The 24,262-nt window shown below is 51.1% G+C and overlaps 4 protein-coding genes across 4 annotated transcripts; 1 reads left to right on the forward strand and 3 right to left on the reverse strand.

Moving 5' to 3' along the window:
• Positions 1-1,827: 1,827 nt before the first annotated feature.
• Positions 1,828-2,941, reverse strand: ETH_00006570 (uncharacterized protein; the record flags this gene model as incomplete). The annotated part of the gene is made up of 2 exons (XM_013377964.1): positions 1,828-2,438; positions 2,797-2,941. The coding sequence occupies 2 exons, from the start codon at positions 2,939-2,941 to the stop codon at positions 1,828-1,830; spliced, it is 756 nt and encodes a 251-aa protein (XP_013233418.1).
• A 2,797-nt stretch (positions 2,942-5,738) lies between these two features.
• On the reverse strand, positions 5,739-7,620 carry ETH_00006575 (uncharacterized protein; the record flags this gene model as incomplete). The annotated part of the gene is made up of 7 exons (XM_013377965.1): positions 5,739-5,849; positions 6,052-6,112; positions 6,414-6,513; positions 6,733-6,782; positions 6,965-7,081; positions 7,245-7,365; positions 7,446-7,620. 7 exons carry the CDS (start codon positions 7,618-7,620, stop codon positions 5,739-5,741), a joined length of 735 nt encoding a protein of 244 aa, XP_013233419.1.
• Positions 7,621-9,576: 1,956 nt separating this feature from the next.
• On the reverse strand, positions 9,577-14,451 carry ETH_00006580 (ankyrin repeat-containing protein, conserved, putative; the record flags this gene model as incomplete). The annotated part of the gene is made up of 5 exons (XM_013377966.1): positions 9,577-10,984; positions 11,201-11,382; positions 11,553-11,822; positions 12,043-12,150; positions 12,349-14,451. The coding sequence occupies 5 exons, from the start codon at positions 14,449-14,451 to the stop codon at positions 9,577-9,579; spliced, it is 4,071 nt and encodes a 1,356-aa protein (XP_013233420.1).
• Positions 14,452-17,717: 3,266 nt separating this feature from the next.
• On the forward strand, positions 17,718-20,188 carry ETH_00006585 (uncharacterized protein; the record flags this gene model as incomplete). Its single annotated transcript, XM_013377967.1, has 3 exons — positions 17,718-18,613; positions 19,208-19,283; positions 19,829-20,188. 3 exons carry the CDS (start codon positions 17,718-17,720, stop codon positions 20,186-20,188), a joined length of 1,332 nt encoding a protein of 443 aa, XP_013233421.1.
• Positions 20,189-24,262: the final 4,074 nt, after the last annotated feature.

Raw genomic sequence — 24,262 nt, forward strand, 5'->3', positions numbered from 1 at the left:
GCTGCACAAGCGGTGGTACCAGCATCTGCAGAGCTACTGTGGGAACAGATGCCGACAGGCCTCAACTTCCAAGCGCCATTGCAAACAAAACCACGACCCCTTTGAAAACAACAGCACAAAAAGGCAAACTTTCTGCTGAGGCAGTCCCTGGGTTGTCAAAGAAGACAGAAGCGCTTGCTTCCTCTCATTTCGCTGCTGACGCTCAAGATGTGGGGACCTATCGAAAGATCAGCTCACTGAGGCACCCACGGGGCAAGCAGCAAGGCCTCCCTTCGGCAAAAGAAAGGCAAGCCACCCACAACAACATCAGCCGCAACGACGGCGACGACATCAGGAACCCCTGCGCCAAAGCACTACGGAGAAGCTTACGCGAAAACCGAAAACCTCGCCGCATGCGTACTCTAGAAAGCCAGAACAGAGTATGTTTGCCACCGCAAGCAGCAGCAGCATGAGCAGTTGCAGCACTCGCAGCAACAGTAGCAGTCGCACGCATAGGCATCTCAGAGAATGCAAAACAACTTCCAGCAGCATCACCGTCAGCAGCAGCGGTAGCGGTCGGAGCCAAAGCAGCACGCGCGGCAAAGAAAGGCAAAGCAGCAGTACCAGTAGCAGTTGGGGCGGCAACAGCGACAGTGTCAAGCTAAGAAAGCATACTTCCTTATCGAAGAAATATTTTCTTCCATTCACCCGCCACAGAACAATAAATAAACCTCCGGGGAGACATGTAGACTATGCGTCCGATATTGGAACAGAAGCAGACGCAAGTGTAGTGAGCGCAGCAGGAGCAAAATGTGCAGCGCCAACTGTATCCACCTTTCCTCAAGTTTTGCAAAATATCCAAACAGCGGAGGCGCGAACAGTCCAGCAGCGTTTGGTCTTGCGCGACGCGGAGTCAGAGAAGGAGGTAGAGAGCCAGAAGGGGAGGAGGAGAAGCTGCCAGCAAGAATTTGAAGGAAACGTGGATACTTTTTTTCTCAGCCTGGCGACGCTGGTGCATATACCACTGCTGTCGCTGCAGTAGTGGAAGCAGTGAAGCTGCAGCAGCGTCCAATCCGCAGCGAGCTTTCACGAGTGAGGGGCAAGAGGTGCAGCGTAAGCAGCCCAGAAAGTTGCAGCAACGCAACGCCACGGGCAATCGCAGCTTCTGGAGTATCTTCGTGTAGCGGTGATTCCAGGTTTGGAATCTCCTGCCACGCTTCTCAGCATCTTCAGCGCTTTTCATGCTCCACTTGCAAAACAAGCAGGGAAGAGGCGAAGGCTTCTGAGGAGTCTTCAAAGCTCCCTCCCCTTGGCGTCAGCAGACTGGGGGACTGCTGTTGTCGCTTTATCACCGAAACAAATGCAGTTGCGGATTTAGGATAAGCCAAATGGAGCACTTACTCCAGGCAACCTTAATGGCCTGGCCGCCACTCCGGTCGCGATTGCAGTAATCTTTTAAAGGGAGGATCCACGAGTCCTCGACGCGCTCGCCATTCAGCTCGAAGATCAGTGCAGTGGAGGTTCCGCGCATGCTTCCATGCAACTAAAACAGCCACATACTTTCCGATGTCTGGATCCTGCTGATGCAACTGGTACTACTTCTGCTACTGCTGCTGTTATTGTACTCCGCGTTGCAGCTTTCCGCCACACTTGTAGGTGTTATGGCTGAACCGAACTTTGAGTTTCCAGTAAGACTCCTGTGGGATAAGTCTGCTATCTGGTTCGGCACTGTGCGGTGGAGCTCCGCCGGGTACAGCAGCATGCCTGACGTTTGTAAGGTAGTTAGCTGCTTTTGGCAGGCGTTAGCATGGGGAGACTTGCTGATGCTTCTGGCGTCTTGCGTCGATCCTATCTGCTGTGTCTGCTGTTGCGGGAACTCGTGCGCCGAAGCACCGTACGCATTGCTTGCTTCTGACTCTGCTGCTGCTGCATTGCCAAGTTTTGACGCAGATGCACTTCCTGCTGTGGGTTGGCCTCTGCTTGGTGCTGCGGCACATGCTGAAGGTGCTTTTGCATAGGCTGGCAACGTGAGAGCAGGCGCTGCTGCTTCAACTGCAGTACCTGCGGCTCCGATTGCCGCTGAGGCGTCTTGTACGGCGCCTTAGAGCACGAGTGCTCGTTGAGCAGATAGCAGAGTCCAGAAGATGGCGCGCGTCTCCCGACGCCAGCAGCTACTTCGATAGATTTATTCCCCTTATCAGTAGTGCTCCCCTGTGAAGGTGGCTTGGAACAGTTGCTCATCTGGCTGGCTGCTAACGAGGTCTTGTTGCAGTCAGGAATTTCGCTGTTGGAGGCGAACCTGAAATTGGCGCCGGATAGGGCTTGGATGGCTAGACTAGCAGCTGCTACAGCAGTGGCAGGGCCCTCCTCAAGAGTGTGCACGGCTTCAGGGCTGTAGCAGGGGGCAAACCATACACCCTCAAGGAGAGTTGCTGCGCTATTCAGCAGTTCAGCAGCTCCTGAAGCCGGCAATGCAGCGCAGCTAATTGATTGACAGCTATCTTTTCTGGGAATCAATCTGTTGTTGCTGTTGCGGAAGCACTAGGAGCGACTTTGGTTGATCTGGAGAGTCTCGCCAAGCCAGTCTCCCAATGCAGCTCAACAACTCTTCCTCCACGTGAAAGCCATCCGCCAGCATTATCTTCGCTTCCCCGTCAGACATGGAGGCCAAAGCTCTCATTACATCTCGTCTCAGCGTCGTATCAGACCCTATTTCGCATCTACTAGCGAGATGTGAAACGCTGGTTTCTGTGTGATACAAATGTACAGAATAGCAGTGACTTTGTAGGCGTGGCAACAAAGCCATTTTTGCTGTACCTGAAAAAGGAGTTTCGCTCCGAAAATTCGATGGGATGTCGCTCATGCATTGCGGCTCGTTGTGGCACTCACCGACCATGCCTGGAACTCCTTTACCCGAGTTAGCTGACTTCGATAGTAGCAGGAATACACTCTTTACCTTCATACGGTGCGCTCTTTGGAGCCCAGAGAGGCTGACGAGAAAATGAAGTTGAGATGGTAAGGCTGGCTGGCTCGTGACAGGACGCCAAGGCTTGATGAAGCAGAACTTGCTGCTTTTTTCGCAGCAGCACTACATCATGGGCATTTGGCAGCAAGAAACAGGCCCAGCAGCTGCTGGGCATGTTTCTTGGAGTACCGTTGGTGGTGTTGGTGGCGCGTCAAATGTCACCGTTGCTTCTCCTGTGTAACTTGCAGCGGACTGTGCAACCACTGTTCCGGGCAGCGCTCTTGTTCCTGATCGCCAGAAGGAAGCGTCAGATGACTCAGCGGATACTAATGGCGCAGCAGCTGTTGCTGCAATTGTTGTTGCTGCAACTGGTGCTGCTGTAGCAGCTGCTGCTGGAGCTGCTGGAGCTGCTGCTTCTCTTGGTGCAGTTGCGGAGTCTGCTGTCAGAGTCCAGGCCCAGGCTGGCGATAACGATGTGCGGGAACTTGATGCTAGCCACTGTTTAGAAGCCTCACGTGGCTATCAAACTCTGTGCCTCTGGCCTCTGGGTTTGCCAGTGCAGATTAAAGTGCACTCTGTGTTGTTCCGAGGCAAGCGATGCCCAATGCTTTGGCTTCCTTTGGCGTTTTTGCTTATGTGAGAGAACTAGGAAGGCTGTCGCACTGCAATCACGGCAGCAGAAGAGCGCATTGGTCTTATAGACAACAACCGTCACACGTGACAGTATTTCTCCTAATCGATGCGTTGTCCACTTTTTTGCCAACGGCAATTTGAGCATCCCACAAGAATCAAAAGTCCAATGCACACTGAGTTCAAGAGCCAGCGGTCGCTTAAGCAGATATTGTGGTGGGCCCTAATGGGCCTCTCCTCCGCAGAACGCTCAAGGAGGTGATGAGGTTCCCTGCACTAGCTGGCGTATGCACGCTCATCAATATATATAGAACCGGTCTTTCAAGAAATAAAAAGAAGACCAAAAGGAAGGCGATAGCGCTCAAATGCTGATGCTATGGATCGGTTTCACGAACTCAACATTTGCTCAAAAGCGCAATCAGGACCATAACGAACTACAATGGAGGGGTTTGAAGTTCCACGAGTTGATGCGTGTCATGTGCAGCCAGTGAGAGACTTCGCTCAAGCACGCAAAGGCATGTCAGAACGACAATTTCTTCTTTCTCAGATACCCTGGCTTACGTGTGTCAGCGAATGGATGCTATGTGCAGGCTCAAAGGAGGCGTCCGCAATGTTCAAACAGCAAAGAGCTGTTGTGTCCATATCTAAAGCTCCTGAATATTTTTCCCCCAGTCAATTGAGGAATGCTTAAAGTGCTCACCTTGCAGCTTCTGCCTTTTGGTGCATGTAATTTTACCAAAAGTGGGCAGTGCCGCACTTTTGGGTGTCGTGGACACTTCATTTCTATCGCCTTATTGAAATGGGTTACTCTCACGCGGCTTGCCATATGGGCCCAAGGCTGGGTGTCAAGAGTTCAGGCCATGAGTTGAAACTAGCAAGCAACTCTAGTAGCGACGGAAGCCGGAAACCGCAATTTGTTATCCTTGTCAACCAAATCTGGGTATTTGCATCTTTCGGTTCAGCGATTCTACGTCTCTGATAGACGCAAAGAGGCTTGTGACTCACACGCACATGAGGGACTACAATGCAACGCCTTGAGATATGCTTTTACTTTGCTGTGCTAAGCTGCTTTTACCTTCTGCAGCGTGAAACGCAGATTTCTAGAGCTTGCACTCTACGCAAGTGTTTGCGCTTGCCCGTACGCAACAGGTTTTGGTTCCACGCGTAGCTCTTCGGCGAGTCGCAGCAACTGATGCTGAAAATATGGCTTTCACTTTCCACAGGGACACCAGTTTCTTGGGCTTTTCATACCACTGCAACAGTTGCGCTAGCGGGATGCCTGTGCCAGATTATGTTGGTAAAACCAGACGCGGGACGAAATTAAGGTGCCGCGGAACTGAAATCTATGCCGTGAAAAGACAGCTATTCCTTTCGTGACACACTCTGCTAAGATTGCCTCGGCGCAGCAGACCTCGGGTTGTACTGTTCCTGGTTCAGCAGATTTTGGGGTGGACGGTTGCCGATGCAGCACATCGGATGCCCATTGTGTCTCATTGTTGCCTTCTGCTGCCTTTGCTCCACGCTGAGCGCGTTCTCCGTTGAACGGTAAGAACACTTCTGTGCATCTAACGTTTGGTATTTGTATAAACATGTGAATGCATACACATCTCCGTCCGTGTGTATGTTTGCTCTTGAGAATGTGTGCATGCAACTCCTTGCCGCAAAGCAGGCGCGTTCGGTACGCCTCCGCACGAGTGCAGAACCTCCAAAGCTGAGTCGACGATTTCCATTGATTCCCGGATAATCTACAAGCAGCGTGCCAATTTTCAATATGACGCCTGGCTAATGAGACGTGAGCGTCACCAAGAACAAAAAGGCTGACGTATGCCTGGTGATGATGGCACACCAGGTAAAACACCGCCATCCACTGAAGGATTCACCCGACGCTGGACATATAGCAACCAAAGAAAGTTTGTATCTAGTTGCACTTCGGCATACGCGCACAAGTTTGTTATAGCGGTCATCGGGAAGAAGCTGTCCCATCCTGTTGTGCTGGTCACTCAAGTAGAGATGGGAATCCATGATGGTTGTTGACACCATAAGGAAGCAATTTCAGAAGACCTCCGCGAGCTCCACCTAGAAATGGCGAGCTACGTAGCACCAGGCTACAGCAAATACGAATGTCTTGAAGTTCCGGATGCTACAGCACGCATCAGTAGGACTACTACAATTTCGGCTCCTTCCGGCTCCTGAGGTATTCTGAAGAAAGTTGCTCGCCGGCGAAGTCGTGCACCACTCGTTCAAACCAGTTATAGTGCTGCTTATCCCTTACCTCCTGCAGCAATGGCAAGACAGACGGCAAGAGCGGTAAAAACCGCAGCAGCAACACAACTGGAGAGACTCTACCTGGGGAAGCCGCGGTGCGAGCATTTTAACTGAAAGTAGTATCAGCCTTGCGTTGTGGAGCTACAATCGTAGCCAGCAACTCTCCCTCCCGACCTCTAAACCGTGTACACCGAGTAGACCCAAAGGCGCACCTGGCGATATTCCGCTACGAGGTCAGCCATCTTTCTCATAGCTTCCCTCACTTGTTGCTGCCTGCAAAAATTAGTGCCAACACTCCTAGCCCTAAGCTCTAAACCCTGGATACTGAGCGCAAGGGCGTAGCTTCACACTTTCAGCCGCAAAGCACCGTCCCACAAAGGGCCGCTCCCTTTAGAATTAACACGCAATAGCCCCAATTCCTCGTCCTCTCTCGTCTTTGCTGTGGGCTGCACCACATGCTCTTGTTGGTTCTTCCACAGGATAGCTGTCTGCTGGTCTCTTTGCTGCTATTAAATGAAACCAATGGTTACAGCGTTCCGGCATTAGGATTGATCAATGCACTCACTGTACTCACCTAAACTCTCTGATGTACCATCTCTTGGGACCAAGAGGTTCTCTGTCTTGGAAATGCACCTTTTTCTTATAGAAGTATTTCGTCCACACCCATTCAAGTCCTAAAAGCAAGCTGCATTCCGTGAGCAGTAAGCCCTCAACCCCATATGTAGAACCCTGGAAAAAAGTTTAGAGCGCAACGCTGAAAGTCATTTAAAACTAAACGCTGAAAGCCGTTTAAGTCTTGCACGTGGTATCTTGACCGAAAGGCTTGAGCGTCAAATTCCCGCTGCAAAGATGGTCTTGTGATTTGGTCCTTTGGGTGTGCACCCCTGCCGTACCATTGAGTCGATACTGTCGCTCAACATCAGCTTTATACCTGCCTGAAAGTCTGGGGCAAAATCGAAGAACCAAAACTGTAAAACCTACAGAGTAGGTCTAAGCCTGTTGCCAGAGTTCACTTGAAGTGAAGAGTCGGGGAGTTTCAGCTCCTACTGTGAGATTTGGGCCTAGCCAAAACTTAGGGCTAAGGGCCTGGCGCTTTAAGGTTTACGGGGCTGGGAACAGCCGTACCGAGGAGGGTGCCATTCCCCTAGCTCATCCTTACAGGGCATGAGATCCTTCGGGATTTGGTAGCGCCGCCGGCTGCCTCTTACGAAGCAGCTGTATGGGTTCCAGTCAGCCCAGTTTCTGGGAAGAACAAGTCGCAGCCACGTCACAGCCAGAACCCACCGAGGCTCTGTCACAGGGGACGTTGACTGCGCTCCGCAACTGAAGGAGAGCTCGCTGAACACCTGCAACTAACTTTTAAGCCGAAAAGCCTAGATTCTTGGTTACGGACGGTGAACTTCACCTCGAGGGCCAGTTATCGAGCACATATCTCTTGGCCTTGGTGAGCCGCACGTATGGATTGAAGGTGGGTCGAAGGCGCACGCCGTCAATCATATTTTCAGGATATTCCATGCGTGGTGTTCCTGTATGATGCCACACAAGGACATTCAGAGGAAGTTCAGCACTGACCACAGAGGCAGCGGCAGCAGAAGCGGCGCTGCACCTTTGCATTCCGCCATGTATCGTGGCTCTTTCCTGGCCTGGAGCAGAAGTTCCCGTGGCTCCCATGGAACAGCTCTCGCCTCGCGACCCTGCAAGCAAAAGCCGTAGGCCCCAAGTGCTACATCCAAAATCCTTCGCGTCCACAGCCCCAACAATTGCCGGGCAGGGACGACCATGATTCAGCTTCTACAACCCCTAAGCTGCAGAGCCTTAATCCTAAGCTCAGCAATAATAGCATGTTAGAAGGCGCGAACAGGATGCTGTGAGGTTGGCCTACAATGACAAAACTCGAGAAGAAGCGAAAGCCTAAGGTCCCCCAGCTCCCCCTGCCAACAGCTACGCAAGGGCAACTCATCTGGTAAACCACGGTGCTCTAGTCAGCCCTAAATATTTCGAGAGACCCTTAAATATAGAGGCTAGTAATATCCCCTGTTTCCTCTGTCCAGGCACAGAATGGCTCCACAGTGGTTGGTAGACCACATATACTTTGCCATTTCACCAGTCGCCGAACTCATGAGCCCTAATATAAAAAAGTAAACAAAGCGTTATGCCCGTCTTAATTCGTTTATATATGTCGATCACTTACTGCTTTCGGGCTTCCCTTACCGTGCGAGGGCCCCTCGAGGTCCCCAACAAAGCCCTGTCGAGGCAAAATGTTAGACTAAAGGGGAGGGGTACAGGCACAGTTACTTATCTCCATAATGTTCAGTATAAGAAAGAGTCTTCTCTTTTAAATGATTTTGAGGCGAGTTTGCAAGGTAGCCCGCGAAGCTGCTTCGGCTGCCTGGTTAGATCGCTGTAAAGGATAACTCTGTTTCCCCTTGTGTTTGCAGCTAACTGTGTAGAGTTGCACATCTTCGACCAAGTTCATGACGAGTACTCCTTTGCTTGAAAGCAGGCTTTGATGTGCCTCTCATTGTGCCGTGGCCAGTGGTCGTGCCAGGATTAGGCAACAGTGCACTTGACCCCAACTGACCCCAGGTCTGAAATACGATATTCAGTGCCGATTCCGCTCAGGCATCCCCAGCAGTGAGCCCTTACGAAGCGTGCAAGGAAGATGCCTTAGAGTTACCCGGTGTAACCAAGGGGCCTGAGAGCCCCGCAGCTTCGAAGACTTCCTTCCTGGCGTGGAAGGCCCGCAGTGGCTCAATCCCCCAAAACCTGACACAGCTGCTCCAGAGCCCCGGTGATCCTGGTCTGCCTACTTATCTGCGCTTATTATGTGAGGGAATGAGGAACTGGCGCAGCGCGTGGGAGCCTATAAAGAAAGATCAGCGCCAAATCAAGGATGCAGTATGAAAATGCTGGGACAGTCTATTACGTTGCCGACCTTTTATACGTAGCCAGCATAGTGAATTCGTCTATTCACAACGGAAGATAACGTGACCACTCCAAACTTTCAGGGCCGTGGCAGCGGAAGAGCTTCAAACATGGTTACAAAGTCGTATAGAGGCTGGCAGGCCCTGTTCGCACCCTTCTATTGTAGTTTGGCCCTTTTGCGGCAAAAGATCCTCTGTACCATCAATTAGAACTAGCGAGCAACCCTGAAAACTAGTTCTGAGGCCGTGAGCCGAACCCAGGGGGTTAAAGAACAGCGACTCACGGAACAGCACTTTCTGTCGACCACAACTGATAATGGGCGTTGCAAGGCATCCCACTGAGTCAGCATACAAATAAAAAAGCGCTCCCTCCAGAAGTCTTCGTCAGCTTATGGTAATTTGCAGCACTAGCTCAAGAAGCCGGTAGCCTGAGGCTTTGAGCACAGCGACAGTGCAAAAAGGACAAAATAGATTAAACGGAACGTCCCAGTGTAGGTTGCATCAAAGTAGTTCACGCAGCAAAAGACTGTCCCAAGACGTGTTGGCCCGACGGAATAATCTGATGGACTTCTGGGCTCGCGTTGAAGTAAATGTCATGTACCACGCTTATGCTAAACTAGACATGTGACTGCATTGTAAGTCCTAATGCGCGCAAAGCGCGTTTTCTAGCCATCGAACTACCACAGAGGCTAAGATTCGTCTTAACTCTAGCAGCAAAGGCACATTTTGGCCTCTATAAAGCTAAATTCTTTGCTTTCTCACAAAGATATAAAAAGTTCACCACGGCACTGAGCTGCAGGATACATTAACGTGTCAACCATCGGCCGCTGTCGCTACAGGAGCCGCCTTGCCCCTAGCCCCACTTGCAGCCTTTGCTATTTCGTCAGCGAAGCACCAGGGTGCTTGTGAGAGAAGTTTTCGTTGCTTCATCTCCCTCAGTTGATCTTCCCTCGGGGTAAGATCCCCAGGGTTGGCAGTTTCGACGCTGACGGTGTGATGCAGCCTGAGGAGATCCTTCAACACATTGATCTCATGCAGGACAAAGCGCCATCGTTCTTCGACTTGTCTCCTTTCCTCATCGGTGAGGTGGGCAAAACGAAGGTCTCCTTGCTCCAACAGCTTGTGCCTCCGCCTCTGAAAGTTTTCCCAACAGTGTAGCAAAAGTTCCGCTGCGGTGAACCCCTTGCGTGTGTGCCGGGTGTAGGTACAGGAGTCGCAGTGGGACAACAGTAAGAGGAGCATCCGCTGGGCCTTTTGCATCCTCCGCATTAGTTCTCCAGGGAAGAGAAAGATGTCGTTACCTTCAAGTGTCGAAGAAGGAATTCGTACATCCACCGGAGCCTCTTCAGAGATCAGGCTCGAGCCATTTAGAGTGTACGTGCCTCTCACAACGGACTCCAAAGAAAGCCCGTGCAAGGCAATTGCAGCAAGGTCCCCTTCCCAGGAGAGTCCCCTAAACAGAGGCCTTGTCTGCCTAAGCACTCCTGCCGCTATTGCATGCAGTACCGTCATGCCTTCATCCTTCGTTACAATGTTGCAGTTAGCTCCCTTTTCCAAAAGTACACAGAAAACAGCATCCTGCAGCCAATAGGCAGCGAGTACAAGGGGCGTCTCTCCAGTAAGCGTGGCTGCATTGATGTTTGCTCCGTGCTCTAGTATCACCCTGACGGTCTCAGGATCCCCAGCTACGCAGGCCAGGTGTAGCGCAGTGGCGCTCTCCGCATTCAACGCTTCTACTGCGCCTCCAGCCACCAGCAGCTGCCGGCAAAGGCGAGCTTTCCCATTGCTGGCAGCAAAGTGCAGTGGGTAGCTTCTCCCTAGAAACCGATGGGATGACGCGGACAATAACCGTTTTCTGCTGACACCCCACAAGGGAGACAGAGGTGGCGTAGGGCTGACGCTGATTTCTTCCTTTCTGGGGCTACCGTTAGTGCCTAATTCACCCTTTGACGAGGTCCTGTTTCCAAGACCTCGCAGAGATCCTGTCTCAGTATTGGCTGCGTCCAGCGAATCGCAGTGCTGCAGCATCAACCTTAGGATCGCCAGCTGCGCTACGTCTGCGCCCGCGGCTGTCTCTTCTGCGGTACCGGAGGCAGAGCGATCAGAGCTGATGTCCCCCTTTTGTAAGGACAGCCCGCCTTCGCGCGAAGCACACATTGCTAGAAGAGGAGTCATTCCCAAGGGTGATTTGGCAAACAGGTCATATCCCATATTCAGCAAACTGCACAGAAGTAGCAAGCAAGAGGAGAGAAACCCACCAGTAGAACAGAGCACAACAGAAACCCCAAGAGCTTTGTGAGCAGAAACAACAAGTCATTGACTCCTGGAGCCAGCAAAGGACTCAAGCAGCAGCTTGATGACCGGCAGCAGCAGCAACAGGAGTTGCAGCAACCGCAGCAGCACAGATATCAGGAACAGTCGCAGCCGAGTAGCTCACTGGCCAACAATGGCATCCTTAGAATATAGACAAGCAAGCCCAAGAAGGCTCAGGCCAGTGGGTAGGTGCTGCGTGCCTTTCATCGCTCTAAACAACTCCAAAGCGAGTGGAAAGTGAAGCCCGCGGCGCAGGAGGGCCACAGCCACAGACATCGGGTCGCGGGAGAAGTGCTCCTTGATTTGCTGACAGCCGAAACGAACAACAACGAATAATGCAATCTTCTACACAGCATACAGCATGGAATTTTTGCCAGCAGTTCATATGTAGCTCTAGTTCTACTGCTTGCTTGTCTGCCTAGACAGACGGCAGCATGCCTAGCGGCTGACGGCTTGGCTCTCTTCAGGGCTCTCACCTCTGAGCTAGCGGCCCTTGAATTGGTTGCAGCCCTGTAGAGGGCAACGAAGACATCTTCTGTGCGCACCATGGGAACTTGGAGAAGGGGAGGCGTACACAAGCCAAGGAGCGCAGCGAATCGACGGAGTCGAAGACCCACAACCACTGACAGGCTCGCATCGCTGCCCATGCATGCTACACAGTTCCACAAAGCGCAAAATAGAGGCTCCATGATCTTCTCGGAAGGGACGGAAGGTCCACGGCGGCACTGCTTCTCCAGCTGCATCGCCTGCGACCAGCAGCAGCAGAAATGCCAAGAGTAACATCAAAAGCACTTTTGAACTTCGTTCTACCCGAAAAAGCCTCAACACTGCCTGTGTCGGTCCCGAGCCGCAGCAGTAGCAGTTGTAGAAGCAAGTGCTGCGGCAGAATATTACTCCGCAGCTCCAAGAAGAGCCACACATAATCTGTGTCATTGCTGCTGCCTTTGCCATGGCCATGCGGCGGACCTTGTACGTGAGTTCCGCGAGCTTCAGGTAAAGGTGCGCCTTAGTCATGGACGTGGCGGGTAGGACCGTCTCCGCTGCCATCCCAGCTCTCCTAAGGAGAATGAGGGCCTGCAGACATCACGAAGCAGAACCAGGGGCCATAGCTGATGTACCGCTACTCCTATGCCCAGCGAAGCATGAGGGTCACTGCAGACTTTGATACAAAGCTGTCGTACGGTTGGCGCTGTTGTAAGCAAATAATCACTCGGCTTTGTGTATTTCGCGCCCCTATGCAGTTTGCAGTGCCACTGCATAGGAAGCCCTCACCAATGGCACGTCCTTGCCTCCTTTTGCAGCCAAGAGTCCCGCGAGAATAGTGTTCACATTGAAGAGGACAGCATGCTGAGGATGCAGTTTGCTGCTGTAGTGGTCCACGAGGTCACCATAGATTCGAGTTGCCAGCTGCTGAGACCCCTTGATCAAGTGCGTGTCAGCTTCCGATTGTCTCTGCAAGAGGTCCCTCTCGATACTTGCACAGGTTAATGAAACCTTAGGGTCCGTTAGCCCGCAGCAGTTACAAAGCCACTGTTCTTCTAGAGACGTTGCAGCAGTTGCCGGAAGCCGCCGTCCCCCCGTGCATTTTGCCTTTGCCTTTCCTAGCAGCCTTTCCTTACTGTCCCCACCGCCCGCTGTTGCAGTCTTTTTCTCAGCCTTCACCTTAACTGCACTGACCTTGTCGCCTACGGAAGCTCCAATATCTTCATAAGCTTTGAGACGGGCCAACATATTCCCTCCCTTCGAGGGGCACAGGAATCCTCTGACACACTTGAAGCAGCGTATGCCTCTGAGGAGCCGTCCTCCCTCGTCGTTCTCCTTGCAGCGGATGCAACCACAGCCGAAGACTCTAGGAAATGACTCCACTGCCTTGCGTTCCTTCTGTGACTTGAACAGATCCGCCTCAGCAGAAACACATATATATCCTCCTGGAGGAATAAATGTTACAGCCCTCACTGCCAACTGGCCGTCCTCTTGCAAACTGACGGTTGCTGTTGGCACGCAGCTGTGGTGAAGCAGTGCTGTTGCTGGGGCAAAGACTCGCCCCAGAGTACACTCTGGATTCCTGCGCTCTACAGCTGCTGCTGCAGATGTGGCTGAAACAAACGGGGAGTACTGCAGAACAACCAAAGCCACGTGCATGAGTTCTTTCTCATTGAGATAGAGCAACAAGTTGGGGGGCACATTCTGCTGCAAGCGCCGAACGAGCACCTGCAGCTTCTTAACTAACTCTGGCTGGCCCTTTCGTACGGCTTCTTCGTGCGAGTTCAGACCGAATAGCTGAGTTGGCATGTCTGTATCGGCCGCGGCTCCCGCTTCTTTCCCACTTCGCGGCCCTTGGGTCTCCCGCTGCAGGGAAGCCTTGATTAGGATCCTGAAGAGGTGAAGCACGAAAGTGACCATGAAGCCTGACTCCTTCGCCATTGCATACATTAATGGCATGCACGTACACTCTATGGCATGCAACCTCGCATTCCGCATAAGACAGTTCCACGAGCAGAACACAAACGGGCAGGTGTGGGGAGAAACGGGGCATGAGTAAGCCTTTCTAGGATCCTCGCGCTCCTGGAGACAGTGAAAACATGTGCTAAAAATCTGGCCTGTTTCAAGCAGCAAAGGAGTACAAACAAATGGCTTCTCCCTAAATATTAGGTCCCCAGGGCTCAGCTGGCGGTTAGCGAAGGCCGTTGTCTGTCCGTTCTGTCGCACAATCATCACGGGGGCCCCCTGAGGATGAAATAGAGGCGATACAGCTTTCCCAGTTGTTCCCTTGTGTGCCAAAGAGCCTGTCGCCTCTGGAATTTGCAGGGCCTTGACCTTGAACAATAGAGGCAGCTCGCATCGCTCCATCAAGAAGTTTTCCTCGTATTGAGCCAGGAGCCTCAGCAGACGTCTGTTGCCTGGGCAATTGTGAATGGCTCCCCAGAGAGCAGAAAGGGCTCCCATCTGGTTGCGTTGGTGTCCGTAAGTCTCGGCTAGCAGCACAAAGCCGTCTGCGTTGCGAGGGTTCTTATCCAGGAAGCAGCAGATCGCACCCTCTGCCTCTTTGAATCTTTTACGCTGAAGTAGCTCAGGAAGCATTCGCTGGAGTTCGAGGATCTCTGACGTTTCTTGTTGCTCTCTCAAGCCTCGCTGCTTTTGCTCTTTGTCCTTCTCCGCCAGTTCTTGTCCCTCGTCTTTAACCCCGTGTTGCTCCCGAATTTTCAGTGCCGCCTCGTAAGCAGTCAGACCTTTGTGCACCTCGTTAGAGTCTCGTGTGAAACCTGAGGCCTTGTGCTGAGCGAGGCGCTCCTCGGCCACGTCATACAGCGTGTATAGCCTGCTAGACAGCCCTGCGCTGTGCTCCCTTCGGAGGGCAGACACCCAGGAAAACATTTTCCACCGTAAGCCCCAGCAGTGATTACCATAAGCTCTAGTTCAAAAGCAGAGGAAAGTGCTCAACGAGAAAGCTCGTGCGGGCCCCTCACATGGGGGACAGGCTAGTTTGAAAAGCTGGAAGGAGGCGATATCCGTCTATAATACCGTGGCCTTCGAATACGTTGCCGGGGTATATAATAAACGGAATAGCAAAAGCATGTGAAGAAGGGAAAACATAATGTATGAAATGCAATGAAACGGGTGTAAATCCCTCAGGCAAGTCTGTGGGCGGTTCGGTCTGGTGGCTAGGGACCGCAGACCACAGTGGGAAGAGGGCTCTTGTCCCAATTCATTTAGTTACGAGCTTTAAGGTAAATATTCCCGTTGCCATTAAAATAAATAATTGGGCTGTATGAAGCATGTATAATCTCCGGGTACAGGAAGTTGTTCTGTCATGTCTGCCACAAGACAAGCTGGACCTGGCAGGACTGAGCGACGACTGTAACACTGCGAGCCCCAGCACTACTCATCTCTGTAGCAAACAGTCACTTCAATGAATTAGGACACTGTTAGTAATGCCAAATTTACTGGCATCTTGGACGTCTCTGCCGTTGTTGAACAGTCCCTGCCCACCAGCAGCCATGCAAGACGGAAACAGTGAAACCGACAAGGGCAGCATTCTACTAAGAGGCACCCTATCAGAGTACAGTGGGCTAAGAAGTACATATTTTGCGATTCTTGCTCTAATTGCCACACATTTTTACATATGTGCCGAAGGCGTGATGCGGTGTGACAACAGCCGCTAAGGTATTGCCGTAACTGTCTCGGAGTAGCAGGGGCGTTTGTTGATGATAAGGAGCCCCGTTTGCCTGATTTTAGCAGCTATAGGTCCCGGGCTAAGGCTGCAAGCAGCGAAATAACTTAGAGGCTGTCTTGCCACCATCTGGAGAGATGGACAGCCCAATAGGTTTGGAAGAAATCCCCGCCAATGAGTTGACTGATACCAGTAAGCTTGTCCTGCTCATTTCTCACGAAACTATCTATCAGCTCATCACGTTCTGGTCCACCAAGCCAAGCATATTCATGTACAAAAAGGCTTCCTAAGATTCTTTGAAGTCTGAACCACGGAGCAAAACGCAACGCTTCATCAGTCTGGGGTATATCGTTTGGGGTATATCTTTTTCCTCTACTTCCCCTGAACAGTGATGCAGAGGGTATCTGAAGCTCGTTCCAAACTTACATTTTTCTGTCCCAACACGTAGACTCAGTGTACGCTCAGCCCAGTTGCAGCCCCATAGTGAGAAGGTAGTTTTCTCCTTGGTTCTTTCTGCGGAAGTGAACTGTATGCATTCCACGTCCGCTCTTAGTGATTCCTAAAAGGCATGTCCAACTGGTGGTGGGCCACATGCTCCATACTTATTTCTCAGCTTTGCTTTGCCTGAACTGGGACTTGAACGTTTGCTGGGAGCCACACTCGAGGGGCGGAGTGGCTTGCACTCCTTTTATGGCTAGATGCTGACGAGAGGGAGCGAACAACAGCACTTTACTGGTGTCAGCTGGCATGCCCGCCAAGAAGGCAAAAGTAGTTGCGGCAACTGCTCAGAAAAGCCAAAGTAAAAGCCTGCAGCTTACCGAATCAATTGCCCTTATGCTTAGTTTCATCGGCAACAGCCAAAGACCTCTTTTACTGACAAAAAACCCCAATACAGCTGGCTATGTGAATCATCTCTGCAGTGCTATGTGGTGCATTCCCCTTCCCGCATTGTAGAGACCGGCTGAATGGCTTACACTGTTGCAGGCTCTTAGATATGATTTGCTTTGTGTTTCTCGTCTTTGCAATAGTAAGTCTTGAGCTCCTACTTGCACACCCTACTCCAGCTCGCTCTGCGCCCCGTGCTGAGAAATTTTCAAGAACTGTAGTTCTACCAGAAAAAATTTGTTCTCCATTCGGGGCATGTACTACGACGTCACCTCTTCGAGCGCGAGCTGTACATCTGAATTAGCTGCGGCCACATCCAGTCAAGCAAATGAATATATTTCTGTGGACCGCACCAATTTACGGCTGTCAAAACAGTCGAATGACCCGGTCATTTCCCTCAGTGAGTAACTGTAACTGCCACTGGACATCTTCGTTCTACTGCTGTTGTCAGGCGTGGGTTTGATGTAGTCAAGTATCGATAGGCACGAGGCAGCTTTCTGGGAATATTGCACGTCTCCACTGCATTGCACATTAAACAACTCCATGGAAACTCACTGCTTATAACATCTGCATCGTATTTCCGCTGTGTTCGCGCCTTAGATTGAACATTGCTGCCAGCCAGAGTGTTTGAGCTGTTGTTTGTTGAACAATAACAGAGCACTCGCGCTGAAAAGGGACCGAAACACGTGGCCTTGCTGTGCTTATCCTCGTATACTGCAGGAAAGAGGCCCAAACAGACAGTCATTTCGAGTCTGGATGCAGATGTTGTGGTAACTGTTCTCCACCGTGCCTGCCCGGTGGTTGTTGACTCCCTTGAAACTACTGTAAATGCTTTTTATAGGAGTACACAAGGCCACCGTTGCAACCTGCATCATCGCCGTAACAATACAAAACGGCCCAAGAAGCCCCTGTTCATGATGCTATAGTTGGTTCGCTTCACGTCGCTGGGGCTGTTGTGACATGCTTCTCACATTGTCTATCCGTACCTGCTGCATGGTGTGCCAATCGACGTTGTGTAAATACCTGTCTGTATCTATATCTGTTTTGTACTTTGCTTGCGCAGGAGCTGAGCTGCTGTTCGGTATGCTAGCACGGAGCGCAGAGGCCGGTAATGAGGCCGGGCTACTGTGGTCGTGCATGCAGCAACCTGCACTGTGTGACTCGGCAAGACTTTTCATACCCTCCGTTTTTCACGTATAACTCCGATTTTTCTTTCTCCGAGCAAGCACATAGTGCGCCTCTGGTTGTTGCCGCAGCCTGTCGCGACCGCTTTGTACTGTGGAAGCGCTCAACTTTAACACCAGCACCATCTGCTGTTGCAGTATGTGGCTGACGACTGAGGAGAAATGAGGGAGAGGATGCTCCAGCAACTGCTGCTGCTGCCCGGAACTTTTGCAGTCTGAGCTGCTGACGCCGCTGCTGCTACTGTTCCCGCCACTCTGACGCAGAGGGGCCGCCGCCGTTGTTCGGGCTAAAATTGGGCCGATGCGACAACGAGCGGGAAGACCGAGGAAGGTAACGCAAGGGTGCTACACTACAAGCGGTTACGTGGTGCTGTACCGCAGCAGAGCCGTAGAGGGACAGCATGGAGTTCGCGGGCAGGATGGACTTGCCGACGCATATTCCGTACTCTCCCCAGCCTCTGGGTTGGTCGTTTCAGACATATAACCTACTGACGCTGGTGCTGAGTTCTATTTTCATTGTCTGTTTGTTTATAATGTACTCAATCTCGCGCACTGTTTCAATCCTACCCCATGCATACCGCATGGTGACATTGGAAAGACGGCGGATGCACTGTTTTGATGTTGACATCACATCGGGGCGCCAGGCCCACAAGGTCCGCATGCTGTACATCTGGATGTTGCGGGCAGCCATACTGGTTATGTTTTGCTTTGTATGGCAGTACTGCATTCTCACTTACAAAGCTATTGACTTCTCCCACCGCAAGGGGCCCCTCCAGCTTTACCTACATTGCGTGTTGCGGGAGAGTGACTGTTTCGGGCTACGAAACCACCACCACTTCTTTGACTTTTATTCGAACCCCACCAATGTTTGCCTTGACTACAAGGAAATAGCCGAGAACAGAATGGAGGAGGTGATGGAGGAGATTCTCGAGAAGCACCGCTACCTGTTGTGTATTCATTTTGTTTCCCCCGATGCTATGGTGTATACTGCTGGGGTCTCCATCGCTTTTTCACTGGGCTATCTTATTTTGACCGGCTTCGAGGTACTGGTGTGGCTGCTGTACAGATCAACCGAACGTTGGCTGCCTATTCTCATTTCCTCCATAGGTATTGCCTTCTTTGTCTTGTGGATTGGTAGCCTCTTTATCCCACAGCTCTTCACGTTTTTCGGCTGTTGGATCAGCTTTGTGATGGTGCTCACTGTTCCGTGGATCCTGTGGCTAGCGCTAGCCGCAGCTTACAACCTCAGGAAACTCCAGCACCAAAAGTGGGCGCTGTGGCAGGAGCAAGCAAACCGGTGAGAGTAATAGAGCACCAAGAGGTTTTACCGCTAGTTAAATGCTCCAAGAAAAAGGAGAGGTACTGCTGCTAGGCCCGAGCACAGTACAGTAGCATGCATGCCGTCGCACAGAGATTGTGGATAGGCATTCCTGTCACGCTTGTGTGCACGCCTATATCAGCATCACCCAAAAACACACAAACACCTGCAGTGTTCAGGAAACTCCAGTGTGCGTTAGTTGCTTCTGCTCACTTCAAGCGTATAACGAGGCAGTCTATTGCTGCTCGTACTGCTGATGCAGCGGCGTTTCACAAATTCCCGTCGACACTGCCATACAACCAGCAGACTGCTACTAGGGTTACTGCGGCTGTGTCGGATACAAATTTCATGAAGTATTGTCTTGTGTTCGATGAGATGCGTGGATAGTTGAGACTCAGTCGGAGCTACGGTCCTATGTTTCTGGCCGCTCCGTGCTGATATAAGTGGTCTTTGCAATTACGAAAAGGCACAAACCAGCAAGGTCTATGGTGCAGGCTCTTTATCCATGAACTGCAGGGCTTCCGATCAGCGAACATTGCGTAGGGGAGCCTGCTGTGAGCGTTTGTGATGCAGACCGTTGGCTCAGCTTGTAGACCGAGGAAGGCGCGGTAGCGACCCGTTGTTAGAGAAGAGAGGCCTTGGTTTGAGGGTAAGGGTAAACTTTTGCGTTCGTTTGCCTCTTTTTTCTGTATATTTCGTTGTATACTCGTTTGTTTGTTACACGAGGTTGGAGTAGGGCAAGGGTTAGCATAGCAGCAGACAACAGATGAAGCGACGCTTGCGTGGATTGTTGTAGATGTATGCGTGCGTGCCTTATATATTGATAGATTTGTATATAGACCCGTACGTACCCATATGGATGGATTTATGGGTGCGTGTGATCGCGACTGTTCATTCCACATATCGTGGACACGTGAAGGTAGGACTGCCTGTAGGCACATGTTCATGTGTGATTAACGATATGTCGATGACCTCTGCACTAGTGTCATTGTGTTATTTGTTCTCATTGTGCACGTTTGCATAGCGATTTGTAGCTCTTTTGTATTGACCGCTTCATCCATATTTGTCGTATGATGCTGACGGCTGCTGAGTGCTTCGTGAGGTTTGACTATGTGACGCTTTCTTTTTCGCGCCGCAAAAGGGGGTTTGAGTCAAATGTTGAGGGTTCCTAGCCGCTCCAATTTTCTAACGCAGGGTGGCCAGTGCTCCCGAGATGGTTCGGGAATGTTGGACTTGGACGTGGATATGGACGACGTCGCAGCGCTTAAGGCCTCTGAAATACGCGACGATGACTCCGAGACGAGGAACAAAAAAAAGAATGAGGGCCATTTTGAGATTCCAAACATTAGGGAAACGTTGCAGGGCACGCTCGGCCTCCGCCAGAAAAAAGACAATAGCCATCAGCAGTTGGGAGGAGGTCGCCCCCAGATGCAAGCGCAGACGCAGCAGGAGCCGCACGCGAGTCGCCGTATGACTTTGGAGGAATCGACTGAGAGGGACGAGAAAGCTGGCAACAAACCACAAGCGCAGGTCGACGCTGTGAAGACTGACTAGCCGCGGTTCACTGTAGTCACTGTAGTCATGTCGATTTCGCATGTTGTATTTTCTGTCAGTATTTAACGAACATGCGTGGTGCTCTTTTACCGCTTTTCGTTTGGCAGAGTGCTTCAGACCCTTGCGCGAGTGTGGAGTGCACACCGACCCAGCAGGCCTCGTGTAGACTGAATCTCCTTCTGTATAGGTCTATTCGCACATGCGTATGAAGATGTGTATGCGTTTGCGCTCTGGGACGAAACGCGTAGAAGTAGGAGAGTGGAGTTAACAGTGGCAGCGAGAAACAGTAGAACAAGTACAGGCGCAATCTGGTGTGCGGCTCTCAACTCTAGACACTTTTTAGACTTGCATAAATCGGCGCTAGCACTACCAGAATTGTAACCGCAGCACAAACGGTAAATACACATTTACGTTAGTGCATAGCTTCGTCCGTGCCTTGCCGGCAGTTGCACGAGCAGGTAAATATATTTATATGCACAGCATACATTCCTTTTTATCCTTCCCTGGATACGCTACAGTGCGCTGGTCAGAGTGGAAGCTCGGCAGCTCGACTGATATAGAAAAGTCACAGTCGTAATGTGTGCTCCTGCAGCTCTGCGAACGACACAATCGTTTTTTTAGCTGCAGCTTCTATATCAGCTGCACTGAGGCAGTCTCACGTCTCTCAGTGCATACTAGAGTATGCGACTCCTCCACAAGCTCTCCAGTTGGTGGCTTTTTCGTCGAGTAGGCCGGCGACGCTGCTGTTCAGTGTAGAGCGCGCCGTCGCTGCGAAGATGTGGCAGCACCACCGACCACGCTAGCGCGCTCGCGCGCTGGGTCTGGGAACAGGACCTTCTATAATCATCTTCCGCCTCGTACTGATCATCTTGAAGTGTGTCAATGGACCACTCCCACTATGCGCCGTGCGCCGAAAAAACGCGATGGACTACAATATAGGCTGTCTTGTGGGGGAAGGCACTGCAGCGTGCGGCAGGAGCTGCCCATTGTGGCCGGGTAGGCTTCTTCGGTAACATCCGTTTTACTATGATGGAAGTACCCGGAAATCTATACTGAGCGCGCGTGGTGGTTTCGCATATGCACAGATGCGCTTTCGTCTACCTTCACCGGTAGACCAGAATTCAGCAGTTCGCTATGGAGCAGATAAAGGCCTACAGCTGTGTCAAGCCTTGTACTCGTTATCATGCCACGGAGTAGGAGACTTCTTGGCTTTAAACAAAAGATGTGTACCACGAGCAAAAAGAGTGGCACGAACGACGAGAGATAATGGCGAGAGATAATGATCTCGCTGAATGTAACGCTGAATGTAGTAGAGCTGGAGTACGATGGGTATTCTGCCGCGTAGAGGTCGCTGAAGCTGAGGGCACCGTTGTCCCCGGCCGAGGCCGCAGAGGTGCTCGGACAGGATGAAACAGTAAAGACGTTGTAACATTCTTCGGTGGTCTTTTACCACTCTCGATTTTGCGGCGCAGTTCAGTGTGTCACGAGCACCTCTTATTAGGCTGTTGCGGTCACGAGCAATGCTTCATCTCAGCGCAGCTGACAACTGGGCGTGATTTGAATCTTGCATTGACCATCTTGGGCGTTTATTACGTTACGCTGGAGATGAAGCCATATAGTGCGTTCAATGTGCTGGGGTGCTGCAGGGAAGCACATGCATGAATTCGCCACAATAAGCGTCTGCGAGTCTGTAGGAGAGCCGCTCTAGCTCGTCAGTGCGGCGCACAGAGCTTTTAGTGAGAACCAGTGTGAAGCTAGAAATGTTGACAGAATTCATCAATGGCGTGAATGCTTCTTCGTTTGAGACCATAGCCCGGAAGATACTATATTAATTGCCAGCAAGGTTTTAGCACTGTGTAGGAGATGTGTGCATCTGTGTATATTAATGTGGTAGTTTACACTATAAACACACGTATTGAACACTGTAGGAAAGATTTTTGGGGTAGACTTGACAGCGGCGATTTGCACGATTTTTGAGAATAGAAAGTTTGAACTTCAGAAATCGCATGAACAAATACTAAATGCAATTCTAAGCTTCTACACGTTCGCTGCATAAGGGCAATGCCTAGAAGCATACCTTTTTTGTTGAGTCTGGGGCTGCATAGCAAGAATCCCAATCAGGTGCGCAGATTATGCGTCGGACAGATATGACAAATCGCATTCAAATTATGGAACGTCTTACCTTCATCGGTCAAATTGTGTCACACAAACGCAAACCACTAGTTGGGAAGTAAAGGATCATGAGGCTGTCCTGGCTCATACAGAGAAGTCGTAATTCGGTAGTGGGGGTAAAGTACGGTGGCACGCGACAGTTTCGTGGTCTTCAAGTTAATGCCTGAGTAATGATCCAGTAGCTTTTCACAGGACAGGGCGTTAGAAGAGCGGAACTTCCAGAATCCCAGCCTATGAGCGCGAGACTCCGTAAGACCCAAAGCACCCTGAGCGTCCAGCACAGGTTCTCTAACTCATAGCAGCCACACTTGGGCAAGGTCATGTCACCCATGGAAGACGTACAATGCCGTGCCGAAGAGCTCATGGGAATATCACGGCAGGTGCTACAGAGCAAGCTAGTCAAGAGGAAAGCGTTAGGGGCAACTGGGGGCCAACTTTCACGGGCTGTGCTATAGACTTGGCACAGAACACACACGGGAGGACGCTAAATCGTAAGGTGATTCCTGATTATCCAAAGAAATTCGTGTGGCGATTCCTGATGACCCAAAGAAATTCGTGTGGCGATTCCTGATGACCCAAAGAAATTCGTGTGGCGATTCCTGATGACCCAAAGAAATTCGTGTGGCGATTCCTGATGACCCAAAGAAATTCGTGCGCGAAGAATTGGCAGGATGTTCAATATAGGAAGTAGCGTTCCCCCGTATGGCTCTTTCTGTGTACGCTAGTTGTGCCACTGTCGATCAGTATACAGGTGGCAGACTCATAGCGAGCTTTCTGTGCCTTAATAATTTAGCAGTGTCCCCTATGATTGGCGCTCCACGAAGCAACGGAACCCTCGGGTCCTCCACTGTTGCGACCCTTTTTTGAGGCTTTCTTTTCTCGATATCAGTCGCCGGCAGTGGATGCTTAGAGCGCTTAGAGTTTGCAAAGCTCGGCTCTACTCATACCACGTTGTGTGAATCTTCCTATTTCTCGCCGACTGCTGCTTGCGGTTGACGCTTATTCCATTGTCCATTGTTTTCCCAACTGGCACCAACACCACAGCTTGTCCTGATTCCCTTCATCATGGTATTTCCAAACTATTGATGCCCCATTGAGCTCAGGCTTTTCGAGCCCTTGCATGCTTAGGAACGTAAACTGCATCCCCCCTCACTAGGTTATTGAGCAGACAAATATAACAAACAATTTGTCAGTTTATCCTACAATATGAAGAGTAGCCGTAGTTAATTGTAAGATCCTTGCATGTTGCACGGGTGCACGGATGGCAACGTGCCCTTATACTCAGAGTAGATGGTGAAGAGTGTCGACCACACCAAGTGCACGCCGACCGAACCGAACAGCAAAGGGAACCCACCATCAAGCTGACCCCACCACACCCTTTAAAGTTCTTGGCAATAATGCAGCTCATATAGAATTGTTATATGCACTTTATCTGTGGATTTGGAAACAGGTACCTCGGGAAATTGGTTGGAACTTCACTTCAACGTACATGCTGGGAAATGGTTGCATTGCGACGACGAAGGAAGCAGCAGATGGAAGACATAGAGCTTTGTTGTTTTTGATCAAAAGGCTGCAATTTAACCAGTACAAAGAATTAATGTAGGGGAGCACCGACCGCTAAACAGTGCAGCGCAGACGACAGATCCTTGCTTGAGAAGTGCCAACCGAGTGTGGTGGCTGCCCTGTCCGCCACCCATGTTACCCATAGTTGCTGTTGCTCTTCCTGTTGCTACCCGATTGCCTTTAAGTATTATATAGGTGCTCTGTTTTGGGGATGCAAAGCCCCTAGGTTACTTTTCCCAGGCAATCTCCGTCGTCCCGTCTGTGTAGCCGTCGCTGCCTCTGCATGCACAACACGTTCAGACCTGAAATCGCTTTGCCTCTCCATTGCTTACCCTAAAC

Source organism: Eimeria tenella, genomic scaffold (assembly GCF_000499545.2).
Source record: "Eimeria tenella Houghton genomic scaffold, Eth_scaff7, whole genome shotgun sequence".
In the NCBI taxonomy this organism is placed as follows: Eukaryota; Apicomplexa; class Conoidasida; order Eucoccidiorida; family Eimeriidae; genus Eimeria; species Eimeria tenella.